This window comes from Canis aureus, chromosome 16 (assembly GCF_053574225.1).
Source record: "Canis aureus isolate CA01 chromosome 16, VMU_Caureus_v.1.0, whole genome shotgun sequence".
NCBI lineage: Eukaryota > Metazoa > Chordata > Mammalia > Carnivora > Canidae > Canis > Canis aureus.
The window spans coordinates 47,010,343-47,029,063 of NC_135626.1; the positions used below are offsets into that span (position 1 = coordinate 47,010,343).

At 57.0% G+C, this 18,721-nt stretch overlaps 1 protein-coding gene across 1 annotated transcript in view; it reads left to right on the plus strand.

Moving 5' to 3' along the window:
* CACNG4 (calcium voltage-gated channel auxiliary subunit gamma 4) overlaps positions 1-14,636 on the plus strand; it is a 60,243-nt gene extending 45,607 nt beyond the window's left edge. The window contains exons 2-4 of the mRNA XM_077853722.1: positions 1,657-1,740; positions 7,135-7,275; positions 11,587-14,636. Of these exons, the coding sequence (XP_077709848.1) occupies positions 1,657-1,740; positions 7,135-7,275; positions 11,587-12,125 (764 nt within the window). The 3' untranslated portion in view covers positions 12,126-14,636. The remainder of the gene's footprint in view (positions 1-1,656; positions 1,741-7,134; positions 7,276-11,586) is intronic.
* Positions 14,637-18,721: the final 4,085 nt, after the last annotated feature.

Genomic DNA, 18,721 nt, shown 5'->3' on the forward strand with positions numbered 1-18,721 from the left:
CTCAGAGTGACTGGCCCACTCTGGCCCCCACGGGGCCCACCTCCTGGCCATCCTGACACCAGTGCGCCCTCCTGCTCTTTCCTGTCACTCACAGCTTCTGCTGCTTCTCCACCGACCCAGGCGCTGAGTAGGGACCCGCACGGTAGGGGTGGGTGTTTCCTGGGCCTGGTGGCAGCGAGCCTTCCCTGAGCCATCACCGGGGCCAAGACTCATCTGAGGGCCTTTCAAGTGTTGCCTCTTGGGATTCCTCCAACATCCGTAGGAGATAGAGCCTGTGGCCGTTCCCATTCTACAGATGAGGCCATGGGGTTGTTCTTGCTTAGCCTGGCACAGCGAACGCTGTCAGAGCACGTCCTGCTCATTCCCTGACCAAACCCGGCCCGCGCACCAGTGGGCCCTCGAGGCCCAGGGCCTTCAGCAAGCGGGGGTCTTCACCCAGCACCCGGCTTCCCGGAGGCTGCAGCTAAGGAACCCGGCCGAGCGGAAGGCCTGGGGAGGCAGCTGGGAGCTTGCTACCGGGTAAACGGGTGGAAGAGTGGGGTGGCCCGAGCTCGTCAGTGGCCCCTCTCCTTTGGAGGCGCCGAGAGATGGATGCCGGGCTGGCGCAGGCCTGGCGCCTCACGTTGTGCCTCCACCCGAGAGGTGAGGCTGGGCTGTGGGAGGCCAGCGGGACGCTTGGCAGCAGCTGCAGAACAAGAATTGGCCCCAGTTGGAAACCGCCCCAGCCCCAGCCACGCAGTGTTGTCAAGAGCTCCTTGCAGAAGCGGGGAGGCTGAGCCGGGCACAAGGGGCTTGGCTGGCAGGGCAGGGCCTGACACCCCGTGCGTCCTGCTCCCCACCTGCGTCCAGTTCTGTGCTGGGCGTTCCCAGACTGCGGGGCAGCAGGGGCTGGGAGAGCTGGTCAGAAGCTTCTGGAAGGAAAGACTGACCTCTCCTCCTGTGGTTATGAAGTGACCCAGGGTGTCCTGCCTCCCCCTCTGTGGAGGCTACTTCTCAGAGCGGGGAAGGGAAACCAGGCAGGAGGCGGTGTCAGCCTTTCCAGAATTTTCTCTGGCTCCCTGTTCTCTTCCCTCCGTCACACTGAGTGAGGGGATTGGAATCAGGCTGCCAGCTGTGCAGATACGGTGTGTGCGTTAGGAGGGACTTAGAGCTGTTTAAGGGAGAGGGAAGACACCGGGGCGGATTTCATCGGGACTCACCTGCCCCAGACCCAGGCCCTCCCCCCACACAGGTGCTTCTGAGTCCAGCCACCGACCTTCCCACCACTCCCCAGGCTCTGACCCCAGCCCTGCGTTTCCTCAGCTTCCTCTTCCTCCCAGAAGACCCCCTCTTGCTGGGAATTTGTTCCCAGGGGCAAATTCTTTGTGGTTTTTCAAGATGACTCCGGACAGGGGATCGCACGTCCTGCGTGTTCTTGATGGCGGGCCTCTCGCTTTTACAGGCGCCCAGACGCCCAGACGAGGCCCCCGAGTGAGATGGTCACCTTCGGGGCCCCCTCTCTGTGGGCGCGCCCGTCCCAACCAGACCAGGGTGCCAGGGCCGGCCGTTCTCTCTCCGTGCCCGGGGCCTGCACACGTGCCGTGCGCCAGTCCCGAGTGAATGGGCCCGTGAGCCCCCGAGCATTTACGGTCTTTCCCTCTTGCTCTTTCTCTCCAGGAATCTATAAAGGCCACTGCTTCCGGATCAATCACTTCCCAGAGGACAATGATTATGACCACGACAGCTCCGAGTACCTCCTTCGTAAGTGTCAAGAATCTTCCGCTCCCTTGGTGTACGTGGAGCGGGGAGGGGTGCGGGTAAACGGGGTGCTGTTCTCTGGATGCCCCTTCTCTCCCTTTCTGATTCAGAATTGTTAGTTCAGAGGAAGGACTTTTGTCCAGCGCTGCCATGACATGCTGAGGATCCCAGCGGACTCACTTGGGGGATAGGCCCATGCCTGGGGAGACTGAGGCTGAGGCGGAGCAGATGGGGGTGTGGGCACCCCTCGCGCCAGGGCTGCTGGTCATGGCTACTTTCAGAGTCGCTGATCACTGCCGCTGGGCCTGGGGTGAGGGTTAACGGCATAGGCTTGCCCCGGCCAAGCATCCCTGGGGGGCTATGTCACCCCAAGGACATTGCCGTGCCAGCACTGGACCTAGCCACCCCACCCCCCACACACACCCAGCATTTCCATTCTGGAAAAAAAACACACACCCCACTGGTGGTCTGCAGGAGAAGGCACGGCGGGTGGCAGACGCGGGCTCCGATGGGTGGGCCTTACTGGCTTTCAGCGCCAGCGGGGGGAGCCACGGCCTCCGCCCCGGCCCTGGGTTCGGTGGGCCCCCAGATCGGAAGTCACAGCATATACTGGGCGAGGACAAACCCCATCCCACACCTTAAATCTGGACCTCATCCCTCAGCCTGTGAACACCTCCTTGGGAGGACGGATGGAGGCGCAGCTGGGGAAGGTGCCTGGAAATGGAAGAACAGCACGATTTTGAAGCCACTTTCCCCCTCGCATTAGCTAAGACGCACACAGAGCTGCTCACAGCATCACCCCCAGGGGACCAGGTCTGGCTTCATTTATGGAGAATCGATACCAGCCTCCTCAGGGGGAGCATAATTCACTCCGCACCTGCTTAGGGATCTTTTTTATTTTTTCTAAGAGAAAGGACTTTGGTTCTGAGTCATCTGGTGAAACAGTGCAGCGCGTGGTTCCCATGGAGCCTGGGGAAGTGTTGGGCTGCTCTGGCGGGGCCCAGGATCTGAAAAAATTTGGCCAGATCTACCTCCCAGCCCTCCTCCCTCACCTCTTCTTCCTCCTGCCTGCCCTTTCTTTCTGCTTTCTGGAGGCCAAAAATGAAGCAAGCAAATGATAGTCCATAGGGCCACCTCAAAGGGCCACGCAGCCTACGTACGGCTCAAGGAATACCACTTACATAGACAATGGTATAAATGACACCCTTGGTATTGTACAGTGTGTAGCCTGAGCAGCCATCCAGGGCAGCCCCTGGTTGCTCAGCCCGGCTGGGATGGCTCACCTGGGAACCAACCCTGACTCAGAACTGCCATTCTCTGTCCTACTCAGGGCAACCGGGGGGTTCTTGAGGCTCTGAGGGCAGATTTGCCCTACTGACCATCCCTGGAGCTGTGAGGAGTGAGGCATGGAGAGACAAACCATCCCTTCCCCATTTCCTTCTTGAACTTACTTTATGGACATCGGCACTGGCTCTTCCTCTATTCCTCCCTGCCCTCGTTCCCTCTTCATCCCCAGAGCCCTGCAATCTCTTTCTGGATTATTCTCATGACCATCAGTCCAGATATCAGACGATGTAGCTCTTTGCGGTCCCAGCAGGAAGCAGATGCTTTGCTCAGATGGGGTGACCGAAGGGTATCCAGTGAAGGACTGTTTACAAAGGTGTGGGCAGGGTATAAGAAAACTTGCCTGGATGGTGAGGACACCAGTGCCAGCAGTGAAAGGAGCCCTCACTCCCGGGCATGAGCAGGTGAGGAAAGCAGGTCTGGGAGCTTGGAAGAGAGAAGCCGTGAGGACAGGACTGCCTGGCAGGAGCGGTGGCTTTTAGGAAGGAACGAAGCCGCCTCACCACAGCCCCAGGGAGGAAGCTGAGGGGCTAACACTCCCGCCTGCACCCTCCTCCCATCTGCACGGCTTGTGCCTCCCAGGGGCCGGGGCAGGATCAGAAAGCTGGAGCAAGGATCAAGAGGGGCAAATTGGGATGTGCGGCACACTCTCCCGTCTAGGGTCAGGCTCCTGCGGTCCTCAAACTCCACCGGTGATGCCTGAGGTTGGGGGCCACGGGGGCTCGCGGGGGCCCAGCAGCGATTTTCCCAAATTGATGGTGACGGCCGAACATCAGCCAAAGCTCACTTGGGAAGGAAATGGGTTCCTCACGTGTGTGCACCGTGGGGGGACCAGCGGGTTCATTCATGAGCGTGGAGATGCCCAAGGAAGAGAAGAGGTGACGGCTTCGGGGCCTGCAGCTCCAGCTGCTGAGGCAACTGGGGAGGAGGGCAGACCTAACTCTCCCACAGGGAGGTGGTTTTTTCCACTCAGGGGCTGCAGAAACAGAGGACCGGCCCTGAAACGAGGCTCAGAGTGCAGGTACCTGTGAGCTTCAGCCAGAGGAAGCAGGCGACATCCCGGGACAGGCCAAGGTCATGGTCGCCATGGCCATCCCCCCTGATTCCCAGTATTCAGTCCTCTGGTCCCCACACTGTTGTGATCCTGACAATATGTAGACACACAGCAGAGTGAGACAAGGCGCCATGAGAGTTCATTTATTCACCCTGTAGCAGAAAGTGATAATGGGCCTACTACCTGCCAGGCACCCTATTAGGCATGTGGGGTACAGCAGTGACCAAAACAGAGCTCTGCATCCTGCTGCTGACATTCCAGTGGAGAACAGGTAGGTCAGAGAAGGTCACAGAAGGTTCCATGGTGTCTGCCTGTGAGAGAGCCTGTTGGAGTGGCAGCTGGTCCAGGCGTGGGGTATCCCACGGGATACTGTGGGGCTGTGCTTCTCATACCCTGTCTTCGGCAACTCAAGAATGAGGTCAAGCTGCAGGTCACGCATTCTGAAGTCTTCTGGAGAAACCAGGCTTGTGCACTGAGTTCCGTAACTGTCACAGGGATTCCCTCCAGCCTTGGGGCTCTGAAGTGCCCCCCTCCACTGGTCTGTGGATCCACAGGCAGGTGTGGGGCTCGAGGGGTCACCGGCCCACACCCTACCCGCCATGTCTTTTCCACCAGCCTCTCTGGCCCCAGAAATCCCGTCCCCCCTGCCCCGTGTCTGGTGCCTCTTCCCCAGGTTCTGCACTTCCCATTAGGTAGCTAATTTCTGCACTAAGCCCCTCAGTGCTGGTGTCAGGGCCGCTGGGAGGCCATGGTGTGCCTGAGGGTACGTTAGAAGGAGACGCCCATCCTCTAGACAGACACAGGTTCTCGCCGGGGCTTGATCTGGCCAGGAGGCATGGGCTGGACCTCAGCCCTGCTCGTGCCTCAGCTCTGCGTGACCGACCTGCACCAGTGTCCACAGCAGCCCCCGCTGGCATCTGCACATCCGGAACTCTGGGATGAGCCCGTGTGGCAAAGGACAGGTCCTCACGTGACTTACCTGGGCAGGGTGGGTGGCTCTGAGCCACGTCTGACCTCAGGGACCTTAGATGCACTGGGCTTCCTCTCCCCAGCCCCTCCGACCCGTCAGCGGAACAAGGACATCTAAGGGGAGCCGATCCCAGGTTTTCTGGCCAGCATGGCTCAGAGGCATGTTCCCAAAGCCCACGGGAAACCTCCCGGGGCCTGTGGCTGCGAGAAGGGAGGAAGGAGGAGGAGGTGCTGGAGAGAAGAGCTTTATTTAATGCCCCCAACAAAGCCCCCTCTGTGAAGCAGGGCACACACTGGTGGCCTTACAAGAAAGGAGACAAATGCTGCCTTCAGAGGCTGAGAGGCCACAAACTGGCTCAGCCGGCTCAGGGGTTGGCGCCTGCGAGGGCTCCCCTGGCTCACTGTCCCCTGCTGGGGCCACCGAGGTCCACGTAGCTAGGATTTCTGCAGAGCTGGGAGACCTGCGGGCGCTTCAGGGAGGCTGAGCCAGGGGCTCCTCCCGATGCCCCACTGCCCTTCCTCCTGGTCTTCCTCCCAGCCAGACGCCAAGGAAGAGGGACCGGCATCACCTGAACCCCTACGAAGTGCACATAGTGTATTCTTTTCCTAGGGCCACCATGATCAAATTCCACACGCAGGGTGGCTTAAAACAATGGGAATTTACTGCGAACTTCCCCTCTCACAGTGCGAGGCTGGCCGGGCTGGACTCCCTCCACAGCCCCCGGGGGAGCATCTGTCCTTGCCTCCCCCAGAGTCTGGTGGCTCTCCTCCACTGGGGCCACTTCACTCCCTTCTCTGCCTCTGTCTTCTCCCCTGTGGGCCTCGTCTTCCGCCCGCGACTCTTCCTCTTCTTACGAGGGTGCTTGTCATTGGATTTGGGTTCAATGAGCAGAGCTATGGGTAGAGGTGACTCCAGGCCACCTGGTGTCCTGCAGGGAGTAACCAGCAGGCCGGGAGCCACCACTTCAGTCTGGTCCAGCTGCCCCCACCCGGTCAGCTCCCAACCCACCGTGATCCCCAGGGCCGGATGGGAATCCTCACCCTAACCTAGGATGGTGTCCTCTTGAGATCCTTAATTAAATCACATCTGCAAAGACCTTTTCTCCAAACAAAAGTCATTCCTAGGTACCCGTGGTTAGGACTTGGTCACATCCGGGGGCGGGAAGTGGGGCATAATGCAACCCCCACCGATAGGTATGACGATTCTCCCCAGGTTATATAAGAGGGGACTGAGTCAGCTGCCCTGGTCATCCCCCTAGTCGATGGGGAGCAAGTGTGCAAACCCAGCTCTGCCGGACAGCGAGGTCCGCGTATGTCCCACTGGTCAGCTACTTCCTCCTCTGTGGCCTCAGGAGGTCCTGTGATTCCGCACCCCTGTCTGTCACCTGGGGGTGATGACAGTGATGCAGATGGTAGAGATTAAAGCCGTCACTTAGGACGTGTGTGCTTCGGCCGGGCCCTGTGCTAAGCCCCTTAGACGTACAAAACCGACCAGAGGATGTCGGCACTACTCTGAATTGCTTCCCACAAATGGGGAAGCTCATTTTCAGGAGAGGTGATTTGACCAAAGCCACATAACCAGCAGGTCACAGAGCAGACCCAGACCCACCTGATGCCAAATCCTGTGCTCTCAGCTACCCATCAGAGCTGAAGCTTGTGGACACCACTTCCCAGCCCTCTAGAGGCTTCTTAGAGATGGTGTCCGTGAAAGGCTCCGTGCGCTGTGCAGTATCCTCTGAATGGAAGGCAAACCAGTGTTTTCCTGGCTGTCATTGTAGCTCCCTGATGCCACCAAGCTTGCCTGCCTTCGGGCCAGCAGAAGCGTGACCCACGCCCAGGGAGGGCCTACATGAGCTATGGGCAGAGGTGACTCCAGTCTGGTCCAGCTGCCCCCACCCGGTCAGCTCCCAACCCACCGTGATCCCCAGGGCCGGATGGGAACGTTCAGTGTCAGGGGAAGGGCCCCCGTGGCCGTGCCCAGGATGGCAGGCGATCTCACTGCCCTCTGCTCTGTCTCCTGCCCACGCCAGGTATCGTGCGCGCCTCCAGCGTCTTCCCCATCCTCAGCACCATCCTGTTGCTGCTCGGCGGCCTCTGCATCGGCGCCGGGAGGTTCTACAGCCGCAGGAACAACATCGTCCTCAGCGCGGGCATCCTCTTTGTGGCTGCAGGTGAGCCGCCGGCCCTGCTCCCCCCGCACAGGGTGTGCATCCCGGTGCGTGCACAGGGCAGCGCGGGGACGGAGCGGGACAGACATAAAGTCATCATTCGAGATGGATCTCAAAAGTCCACGTGTGGAGGCTGGAGCAGGGAGTGAGGAGCGACTGCTCGACCCGCACGGGGTCTCCCTTAGGCATGATGAAAAATATTCTGGAACTTGGTAACGGTGGTGAGTGTGCAACATTGTAGATGTATTAATGCCACTAAATTATGAGCTTTAAAGGGTTACTTTGTGTTAAGTGAATTTCACCTTGACCAAAAAAATAAGTAAGTCCGAGTGTGCAAAGTGCCACAAAGGCGCGGTGCTGGGGCCTCGCAGCCTGGAACGGGGAAGCCTGGCTGAATAGGGGGCCAGGGAGGTACCCAGGGAAGCCAGGACCTAAAGGAACTGACCAGGTGAGGACAGAGTGAAGGGGGTACAGAACTGGCAGGGAGCCTTCCCACTGAGTGAGACCCAGTGAAAACCGACAGAGCTGTGGGTGACAGTAACACACCCCCTGCCCCCTTCACACTGTCGCTCCTCTGAACCTCGATGGAGACACTTCAGGACATTTCTTGCCACTGCAGACATGGAAAAAAATCCAGGCCGGAAGTGGGTCCCACAGCTGGTTAGTGGCCGGCAGGTGCATACACAGAGTCCAGGAGAAGAGCCCAGGTTTCTTGGCCTGAGTCTCCAGAGGAGTCTTGAGGGGGCACCTGCCAGGGCAGAATTTGGCCAGTGGCATCCTGGAGGCTCCGGGCAGCACCTGTGGAGTTCAGATCAACTTGCATCAAGGATCCCTGACAGGAGAAACAGGACCCGCCTGATGTCTTAGGCCTTCTAGTAAATAAGCTTGAGATCTGTTACAAAGTTCAGTGATTCTTTTTTTTTTTAAGATTTTATTTATTTATTTGAGAGAGAGAGAGCTAGCAAGGGAGCAAGCACCAGAGTGGGGGTGCAGAGGGAGCAGGGAGCCAGACTCAGGGCTCCATCCCAGGACCTTGGGATCACGACCTGAGCCCAAGGCAGATGCTTAACCAACTGAGCCTTCCAGGCGCCCTGAGTTCAGTAATTCTTTCCGAAATTGTTACCATAGCTCCTTGCAAGGCCTTAACAGTGTTCTTGCTTTCAAAGCATCTTTTTTCTTACCCTGGTCTAGTAGGGCTGCCCTAGCTTGGCCTGGGCTCTGCATCCTAAAACAGTCAGGAGGTCCCATGATGATGACAATGGGGATCCCAATAATGGCGGTGGTTATTGGTGGTCATTAGTGGTCTTGCTTCCTTCTCTGAGGATGGCAGCAGGGACAGGGGAGGGGGTGGAGGGGCCTCACAGTGTCCAATCCCATCTTGTCCTCTCCTCACAGTTTCTCTGTGAGAGAGAAGAGCCAAAGCAGTTAAGGGAAGTTCAAAATCTGTCAAGTTAAGTTCAAAATCTGTCAACCAGCTTCTTCTGCTCCTTCCTCTCCATCACTTCCACTTTTGCATCCTTCCAAGGCAATAAATAATGTGTATATGTGTGTGTGTGTCTGAGAGGCTGTATGTGTGGTCAAGGGTGCAAGGTGTGCATGTGTGTGTTGGCAAGGAGAACCTGAGTGTAGGGTCTCCTTCTTGGCCAGGTCCCCATCCCTTTCCTTATTGTCCCCTCCAGGAGCAGAGGTGGAAGGACAGGGGCACACCCCATTCTCTCTCCTCCTTTGAGTTCCCAGATTTCTTTTTTTTTTTTTTAAGATCTTATTTATTTATCCATGAGAGACACACAGAGAGAGGCAGAGACATAGGCAGAAGGAAAAGCAGGCTCCCTTCAGGGAGCCTGATGTGGGACTCGATCCCAGAACCCCAGGATCATGACCTGAGCCAAAGGCAGATGCCCAACACTGAGCCACCCAGGTGTCCCATGAGCCCCCAGATTTCTGAAGGTGTAAACCATTGGAGAAGTCCCTGCCATGAAGCTGGAGTACTGTCCCCTTTCCTTTCCCGGGAAAGAAGGAAAAGAAGAGAGGCAATAACACCAGCTACCACACATTAAGGCCATGGTGCCAGATGCTCCATGAGCACAACCACATCATCCCAGATTCTGAGGAAGCAGTCAGGCCCGGGTGGCTTCCCTGAAGTCACATGGTGGCAAAGACACAGGCTGTACCCAGCACTGTCAGCCTCCAAAGTGAGGTGCTCTCTGCAGCTGCCCATTTCCCCAGGAGGAAGCATACAAAGCCATATCCAGATGCTTTGGGTCACCAGAGGAACTGCGGAGTCCCGGGGCCCAGGGACGATCAGCTAAAAGCATGGGTCCAGAGAGGAGAGGAGGCAGTGACAACAAGGAGCAATCCTGGCAGACAAGCAAGGCAATGTTCATTTGTTCCCGTTTACTCCTGGGTTATGGATCATGGGCCAAGGCAGTGGCAGGCCAGGGGTCACGTATCGAGCCCAGCTCCAGACCACTCCAACCCCAGCAGTAAGGTGATTTAGGTCCATAAAGTATTTAAGGTGGAAAATGGTCAGAGCCTGGGGAGAGGCATACGGTTCAAAGGCTGGGAGAACCTGAAGCACACCATCCACCCCGGGATCACTGCCTATTGGCAAATGGACCAAGGACGTGGGCAGGGCATAGAGCACACGACACACCGCTTTACAATAAAACCCAATGGGTTATAATGGAATGTACAGCATGCTCACTGTGTGCCAGGTGCTGTGGTGCTTTGTATATATTAGCTCACTTAATCCTCACGTCTACCCCACATAGCACTGGGATTCCCATTTTGCACATGAGAGTCCTGAGACACAGGAAGCTGAGTAATTTCCACAGCTGATAGTTGGTAGAACTGGGATTCAAACCCAGGCAGCTTGGCTCTATGTAACCTCACTTATAATAAGATTAAATTGGGGACGCCTGGGTGGCTTAGTGGTTGAGCCTCTGCCTTTGGGTCAAGTTGTGATCCTGGGATCGAGTCCCACATCGGGCTCCCTGTGGGGAGCCTGCTTCTCCCTCTGCCTCTCCCTGTGTGCCTTTCTCATAAATAAATGAACTTTTTAGAAAGATTAAATCAAATAAAGACCGCAACAGGTGGCTGTACCTCACCTCTCAGATTGGCAAAGATCCAGCAGTTTCACGTAACAAACTATAGGCTGTTGAGACATTTTCAACATTTTGTTTGAGACATTTTATGCTCCTATGGAAGGCACTTGGGCAGTAACTCTGAATTCAAAACATGAAACACAACATGGTATCCTGGATGGATCCTGGAACAGAAAAAAGAACACCAGTGGAAACCTCAGTGAAATCCAAGGAAAGCCTGGAGGGTAGTGAGCAGTAACGTAATGGGGGGGTTTCCTGGTTGTGACAAATGTACCCGGTAATGTAAGATGTTCATGGGGGAAACTGGGTAAGGAGGTAGAAAGGAACTCTCTGTACTATCCTCACAACTTTGCAATAAATCTAACATCCTGAAAGCTTATTTTTAGGTTTTTAAATGCACATACCCAATGAGGCAACAGTTTCACATCAAGGAATTCGTCTTGAAGTTGTACTCGTGCATATGTGCAATGGTGTGGACACAGGGATGTCCATGTGTCCGTGACAACTTTGTCATAGCAGAGGGCTGGGAGCTCCCTGAATGTCCACAGCAGAGGCTTGGTCAGATGTCCACACGGCAGGTGCCACGTGCACTTAGAAAGACAGACAGGTCCCTGTGTCCTGACATAGGTCTACTAGGTGGACTATTCCATGAAGAAGCAAGGGGATGAAGAGTATTGTGCAAAGAAAAAAAAATAGGGGATCCCTGGGTGGCTCAGCGGTTTAGCAACTGCCTTTGGCGCAGGGTGTGATCCTGGAGTCCTGGGATCGAGTCCCGCGTTGGGCTCCCAGCATGGACCCTGCTTCTCCCTCCTCCTGTGTCTCTGCCTCTCTCTCTCTCTCTCTCTCTATGTATATCATAAATAAATAAATCTTTAAAAAAAGAAAAAAAGAAAAAATAGGTGTGTATGTGTGTGTGAAAGAGAGAAAAAAGGAGGGAAGGAAGGAGAGGGAAGAAGAGGGAGAGAGAGAGACGGGATATAACCATGATATAAAAACAGTAGCCGCCTTCAGGAAGGGAACTGGGTAACAAAGTGCTTGTCTTTTATCTAAACTTTGACTTTATTGCCCATTCCAAACTAATCACTTAAAAGAAAAGTTCACCACCAGAATATATCCAAGGGAGTGTGGCCACCAGCCCCTCCTCTGCTTGTCCAGCTGGGGGCCTAACCTCCGCCTCGCCCCCCCGCCCCCTCTTCTGCTTCTCTTTCAGGCCTCAGTAACATCATCGGCATCATCGTCTACATTTCCAGCAACACGGGTGACCCCAGCGACAAGCGCGATGAAGACAAGAAAAACCATTACAACTACGGTTGGTCTTTTTACTTCGGAGCGCTGTCCTTCATCGTGGCCGAGACCGTGGGTGTCCTGGCGGTAAACATTTACATTGAGAAAAATAAAGAGTTGAGATTTAAGACCAAACGGGAGTTCCTGAAGGCTCCCTCCTCGTCTCCCTACGCCAGGATGCCGAGCTACAGGTACCGGCGACGACGCTCGCGGTCCAGCTCGAGGTCCACCGAGGCCTCTCCGTCGCGGGCAGCGTCTCCGGTGGGCCTGAAGATCACCGGGGCCATCCCCATGGGCGAGCTGTCCATGTACACGCTGTCCAGGGAGCCCCTGAAGGTGACCACCGCCGCCAGCTACAGCCCCGACCAGGAGGCCAGCTTCCTGCAGGTGCATGACTTCTTCCAGCAGGACCTGAAGGAAGGCTTGCACGTCAGCATGCTGAACCGGCGGACGACCCCCGTGTGAGCTGCCCCTTTCTCTTCGCACCGGCCTCTCCCCAGAACAGCCGTTTGGATCCCACAGGAGGGCACCTGACCCTTAAGATGGACCAGCCATGGACTGATGCCAAACCCAACCCCTCCCTGGGTCTCCAGAAAGTGGCAGGGGCTGGGCTGGCTTGGAGGGAAGCCCCGGGAGCCGGGAATGGAAAGCAGAAGGCTGACTTTATCTGCCCCCCAAAAAAGGTGTTGGATGCCCCGGGATTCTGAAATCTCCTGAGGCTGCACGGCCTTGCTCAACCCGGGAAAACAAAATTGAGCCATTATCTCCTCTTGGAAACAAATCTTGCCAGAAGAATGGGCTTTCGGGCCCCCCTCCCCGGCCGGGTGCGGGACCACTGGGAGGGCTTCCAGCAGGCACACGGGAGCCTTGGACGCTGGTCAGCTGCTTCTGACCTGGGGTTTCCGTGTCCGTGAGCCGGGCATCGAGGAAGCCGAAACTTGCCCCCTTCCTGTCCATCTCTCTCTCTCTCTCTCTCTCTCTCTCTCTGTCTCTGTCTGACAGTGGCCAGTTGTTGAAACAACAGCGATCCTGAGGAGAAAGCCCTGTGGCCAACTGGTGCTTTGGCCTTTGTGCTGTTCTGGGCCCAGCTTCCCTCAACCCGAGGAGACCGAGGCCTGTGGAACAATCCGCAGAGGCGGGGAGGCCTTGGCTGGCCTGGGTGTGAGGCCAAGGCCAGAGTCTGTTGCCGGCATTCCCACCCGCTTTGAGAAGTTTCTGCCTCCCACTGAAAGGGCGGAACATGCTGACGGTATCTGAGAGTCTGGAAGATTCCACAGGTCCGAGGATGGGTGGCCATATGGCCTCTTGCTGTGCCCCTCCCCACCGAGCCGAGGAGCAGCTCGGTCCCTCCTCGGGGAGAGGAAAGGCCAGACCCCCCCCACCCCCACTGGTGTTTGGCAACAGGAGCCCGAACTTCTGTACAAGAAAGGAAGACCCGAGGGTGAACAGCGACCAAAAACTCCGAACAAACATCCATTTCCCAAGTGGTCATGAATCATGGTTTATTGCCAGTGAAGGCCAGGAGAGCAAGTGACGGTCATTTCTTCGCCCTAAAAGAGGCAGCAGCAGCCCCCCTCCCCGACTCCTAGGATCGTGATCTGTCTTGCCACCACCCGACGACCAAGGGCTCAGCCGGGGGAGTTGGGACGAGGTGGCCGAGGTGGCCGAGGTGGCCGTGCTCTGCTTCCCCGCCTCCTGGGCCTGAGAGGGACATCTCCGCGCTGGGGATCCTGGGGGCGGTTCCACGGCTGCGGGGCGCAACCATCTCCCCCTCCCTGCACCCTCCCCAAGCAAGCGGAGAACGTGGAAGCCTGTGTGGGTTCCCAAGAAAACCTTTCCAGAACCGGGAGCTCCCCTTCTTTTATATAAAAACACGTGCTTTCTAAAGACAACTCCTTTCTTACTTTTTGAGACTTGGTAATCCCATCTCGAGCGGTCGTCTGGGGTCCCGGTAGCTGTCATACTTAGATGTGACAAGCACATTCTTACCTCAGCCACCTGCTCAGCGACCCCCTGGGGCGGACCCCACCCCTAGGAGTTCAGATCTGGGTCACGGTCATCGCCATCCTCCTCCACACCCCTGCCCCCAAGAGGAGATCTCCGCGGGGACCCCCCCCCCCAACCCGACAGCCCCGGAGCACGGGCCAGCTGAGGCGCGGTGTGCTGGGGCTCCTCTGTGCTTGCTCGAAACCCCGTCCTGCCGTCGAGGTTGGCTTCGTGTGGTGGTTGGTCCAAGCATGTGCCGCAGTGAATGCTGGATGTCAGGGCTCGTGGCCTGCGCCACCGCGGGCCACCCCGGCCCGTCCTGCCCCCGCCGCAGCCACACCCCCCCACCCCATCCATGACACTGTCTCACCAGGCTCGAAGGAAGGGGGCAAGATCTGGGAACCCATCGCCCAGCGAGGTCCCCAGGCTCTTCTGTCCCTTCCCGAAGCGACGCAGCCGAGCCCTTTCTTCCACGTCGGTCACCCGCCCGCACCTGCTGCCCTGGACGTCGTCGGAGAAAGCCGTGTTCTAGTGATTCCTACCTCTTGCCCAGTCCCAGGCAGAGAATGTGGGGCCCGCTCTAGGGACCAAGAAAGAGCAGAAAGAAGCAACAAAGGACAGAAGAGCAAGGAGCAGAACCACCTCAGCGCCCCTGGTCTTCGTAGCTTTGCTCCCCCGGCTCCTGGCCGCTCACTCGGCCCTGGTCCCCCCCGCACCCCTCCACCCCCCACCCCCGCTCACCCCCTCTCAGCCAGGCCTGCCTGGGGATGTGGGCGGACTGGCTCCCTGCCACCTGTCAGTCTGAGACCTTGCGTCCTTCGAGGGGGGGGACCCGGTGGCCTGTGCCCGCCCCCTCCCATCCCACCGCCCTCTCCAGCCAGCCCCTGTGTGTTTCGCCAGTTAAGCACCTGTGAATCCTGTACCTACTACTGGTTTTGGGTTGTTAGTTCTGTCTTTTTTTTAATTAAATAAAAACATTTTTAAAATGTTCTCTTCTTGATGTGGGGGGGGGATGGGTAGAGCTCCCCGCGAGTCTCTGTGGGCACTTGGAGTCCGGGGGACCCAGCGGACCCTTCAGGAGAGGACAGAGGGAGGGCGGATCCTGTGCTGGTCAAGGTGGGTTTCTCTGGCTTTCATCCAGGTCACCAGCCACCTCCCCGGCACCGCCGGCTGGTTCCAGACTGCTGGGTGGTGTCGCCGAGGTGCCTTTGCACAGATGGGCTGGCGGACGGACTGGCCACCCCGGGTGCACTGCGCCCATCTGGGCAGCTGAGCAAGCCAGGCCTGTCTTCAGAGCCTGCAGGGTGGCGGCCAGACAGACGGAACCATAGCCTCGGGGGCCCCAGGCTGCCTGGCTGGGTTTCTAAGGCGTCCAGCCTCCTTTGCCCTCCAAATTCTGAAATAATTAAGAAATAAAGGAGAGTCAAGTACCAAAATGATTGGTACTCGAGACAGGAGAATGGGGCTCCCACCAGAGGCCAAATGGGACCAAGCCACCTAATCTCGGGCACAGCAGCCGGCCACCACTGCCCCCAGCCGCCAAGGAAGAGTGACGTAAGGGTCAGAGAGAGGGACAGGGTGACCCCCCTGATCAGGGCAATGTTGACACCCTGCCACAGGGCCCAGCCGGTCGCAGTGGGCACCCGCTGTAACCCAGCACGTTCACCTGGGCAGGTGGGCACTGGTGGGATGCGTCAGCGCTCCCCTCCGAGGAGGCACGTCGAGGGGATGATCGGTGGCCTCCCCTAGTTTTGCCCAAGCTGCAGTCCAAGGGACTTCTAGATCAATCACACGTTCCCCTGTCTTCCAGGATCAAGACCTCGAGTTTTCCTCCCCGAGGAGGCTTTGCTGCTCCTCCTGGAACCTAGAAGCTCTAAACTCTGAGCCTCAGGACGGCCTTTCTCAGCCTGGTGCCAGCAAAGGGCGGCTGAGTGTGCCCCGTCCCCACTCTGGTGGCTGCAGGAACCACTCCCCGCATGGCTGAACTTCCAGCCCTGGCTTTTGGACCCTTCTTCCCTCCTACCTGAGATCGGCACATGGGGAAACCCGTGTCCCAGATGCGCTGAGCCACCAGGTACTGGGGCCAGGGGAGTTCAGGCCCCCCCTCCACCGCCAACTGACCCCCTGCCAAGCTCTGGGCCCATGGCTCTGCCAGCCGGAGCCAACGCCACCCATCACGAGCACCATGTGCCAGAACTTCCCCGCTTATTTATTCTTAGCCCTCAGGAACCTCTGGCTGGGCACAAGCTTTGCAGCCATCCTCGTGGAATCCCACAGCAGTCTGAATTTAGTGGGTGGGTTACGGCCTCCTGCGTGGGGCTCAGGTGGTCACGACTTTCTTTCCACTAAAAACTCAGCCACCCGAATTTGCAGTTAGATCCACAAGAACTGACACAAAAGTGGGTGTTCCTCTTCCCTAACCAAAATGCCCCTGTGAGCCCCACTCCGGCCCAGCGGGTCCCCCATTCTTCCCTTCACTCTATCACTTAGAGCAGGACAACAACATGACCAAAACCCCCTAGTCGTAGATCGGATCAAGGCAACAGAAGTCTACCTCTCACTCATGTCAAGTCCACCCAACGGGGCGGCGGGTGGGGGGTTGCTGTGCTCCACACGGTCATCCAGAGGTCAAGGCTCATGCTGCGGAGGCCCGTTCATCTTCAACATAGGCTTCCGACGTTGCCCTGGCATGACGTCCAGCAGGCTGAGGGAGAAGACGGAGGGCAGGTGATCTTGGGAATGGGGGGGGTCTTGTGGGGAGTTTCAATGGACCAGGAAGTTACGACTTTCCCTTCTGCCCGTAGGCCGTTGGCCAGAACTCAGTAACGCAGTCACATCTCTAAGAGCTGGGGAAGATGGGAAATGTAGTCGAGTCTGGGAGGGCGGCGGGGAGGACAGTCAGGGGAACAGCTGGCCGGTCTCGGCTCCCTGGTCTGTGTCCTTCAGTACCTCCCTCTTTTGCCTCCGCCACTGCCAATCTTTCGGGGAGTGCCCACTTGACCCTGACACTTTGTCTGGGACTGCACCCACCTCTGTGTGGCCTGGGCCCTCCTTCAGCTCCAGCGGGACGTCTGGCCTCTTCTCTGCTCCTGATGTCCCATCTGCAAAATGGGCCCATGCTCCCTTCTCCCGAGGTTTGGAGGAACAGGCTGGAGCTTGCACCCTGACCCAAATAAGAACCACAGAATCACTGGACACCATGCCCAGCGGGAGTGATCGGTACTTTAGGAATCATCTCATTTGACGCACTCATCCTAGAAGAGGAAATAAGCCCAAAGAGGCAGAGAGGGATCAAGGAAGAATAAGAAGAAGGAAGGAAATCCTTTTTGAGGATGTTCACAACACCCCTGAAAGGGAGACGCCACTAGCCCAGTGGTTCTCAAGCAGGGGTGATTTTCTTCTCCGTGGAGGCTAGGGACGCTCCTGAACATACTACGACGAGCAGGACGGCGCCTTCACCCTACCCCGCTAGAGACGACTTGGCCCAAAATGTCAATAATGCCAAAAATCACGCACTGGCCTGATTTTACAGCGAGGGAGACTAAGGTACTGGCAGGGAAGGTCCCTGGCACAGGATCACATATGAGCTTTTGGTATTTACAAATAGGCTGTGCACATAGTAGGAAAACTTGTTCATTTATGTCCAGGATTTCCTTTCCCTGCAACGCTGATTTTTGCCTTTTTCTTTTTTAAGATTTTATTTATTTATTCATGAGAGACACAGAGAGAGAGGCAGAGACACAGACAGAGGGAGAAGCAGGCTCCATGCAGGGAGCCTGATGGGGGACTCGACCCTGGGACCCCAGGATCATGCCCTGGGCTGAAGGCAGATGTTCAACCGCTGAGCCACCTGGGCGTCCCTGATTTTTGCCTTTTCCTCTTCGCTTCTGAGCCAACAGTTCTGGCGACACATTGGTTGTTGTGGAAGGAGATGGGAAACCAGCCACCTGTCCTGGGCGGGGGTGGGGGTGCCTGGGTTTGGGGGCAAAAGGCTGCCTGAATCCAACCAAACAGACCACCAGAGAACGAGGCCAGAAACTGGCCCAGCCTGAGTTGCTGGGACTGCACAGCTGCGGAGCCCTCCCTGCCCGCACCCACCCGGCAGCTGCAGGGGTGGCCTGGAGCCAGAAAGACTGGGCAAGGCCCCCAGTGACCCTCCTCCAGGGTCAGATGACAAGGTGGTGCTTCCCTCCCAGCGTTATTGGGAGAATAAAGAAAACCGGAACAAAAAAACAGTCGTAAACGCCCCAGCTCAGCAATAGCATCAGGAGTGAGTTTTCAGGAGTGTTTGTTGACTGACAACACACAAGGAGTTTCTCCAGATGGACTGTTCTAGAACAGCCCTTGGAGGTGGTGCTCTGAGAGCCAGGCCTGCGGGGTGCCGTGCCTACTGCATTTTGGTTTGGGAGACACCTGTCATCCAGCCCATCCCACACGATACAGTGCCCCCCGGAGAGCAGGCAAAAGCAGTCCCGACCACTTGCAGGTGCCCTGGGAGCTGGGCTGCACGAAAAGGTCTGGGTCCCCCAGCGTGAGGTTAGCACAGGAGAGGCCTGGGTGGGGGAGGGGGAAGCCGGGGAAGGGAGGCCTCCCCGCAGGGAGCTCAGAGCCAGCACGTGACTTCAGCTCCCTGCACTGGTTCCTAATATAGCACCCCTGGCTGCCCCTCCCTAGGCAGGAGGGGTGGGGTGAGGGGTTGAAGGCAGGAGAGGCACTCAGGGACCTTAGAATCCAAAGGGGAACATGGGGCCCACACACCTGATACAGATATTTTTAAACTTGCAGCTTCCAGCAAAACCCCCGAGACAACTTCAGGAACAGAAGTCTGCCATGGAAGAGGGTTCCAAGTGCTTTTCCCTGTGCTTACAACTGCAGGACGGGACCTACTTCCGACCACTGTCCCCTGATAAGTTTTCTCTGAGAGACGTCGACCCCTGGGGCACCTCCAGGACACACAAATTAAATTGCAAAGAGCTGGGTCCTTTTTTTTTTTTTATTAAAGATTTTATTTATTTATTTATTTATTTATTTATTTATTTATTTATTTATTCATTCATTCATGAGAGACACACAGA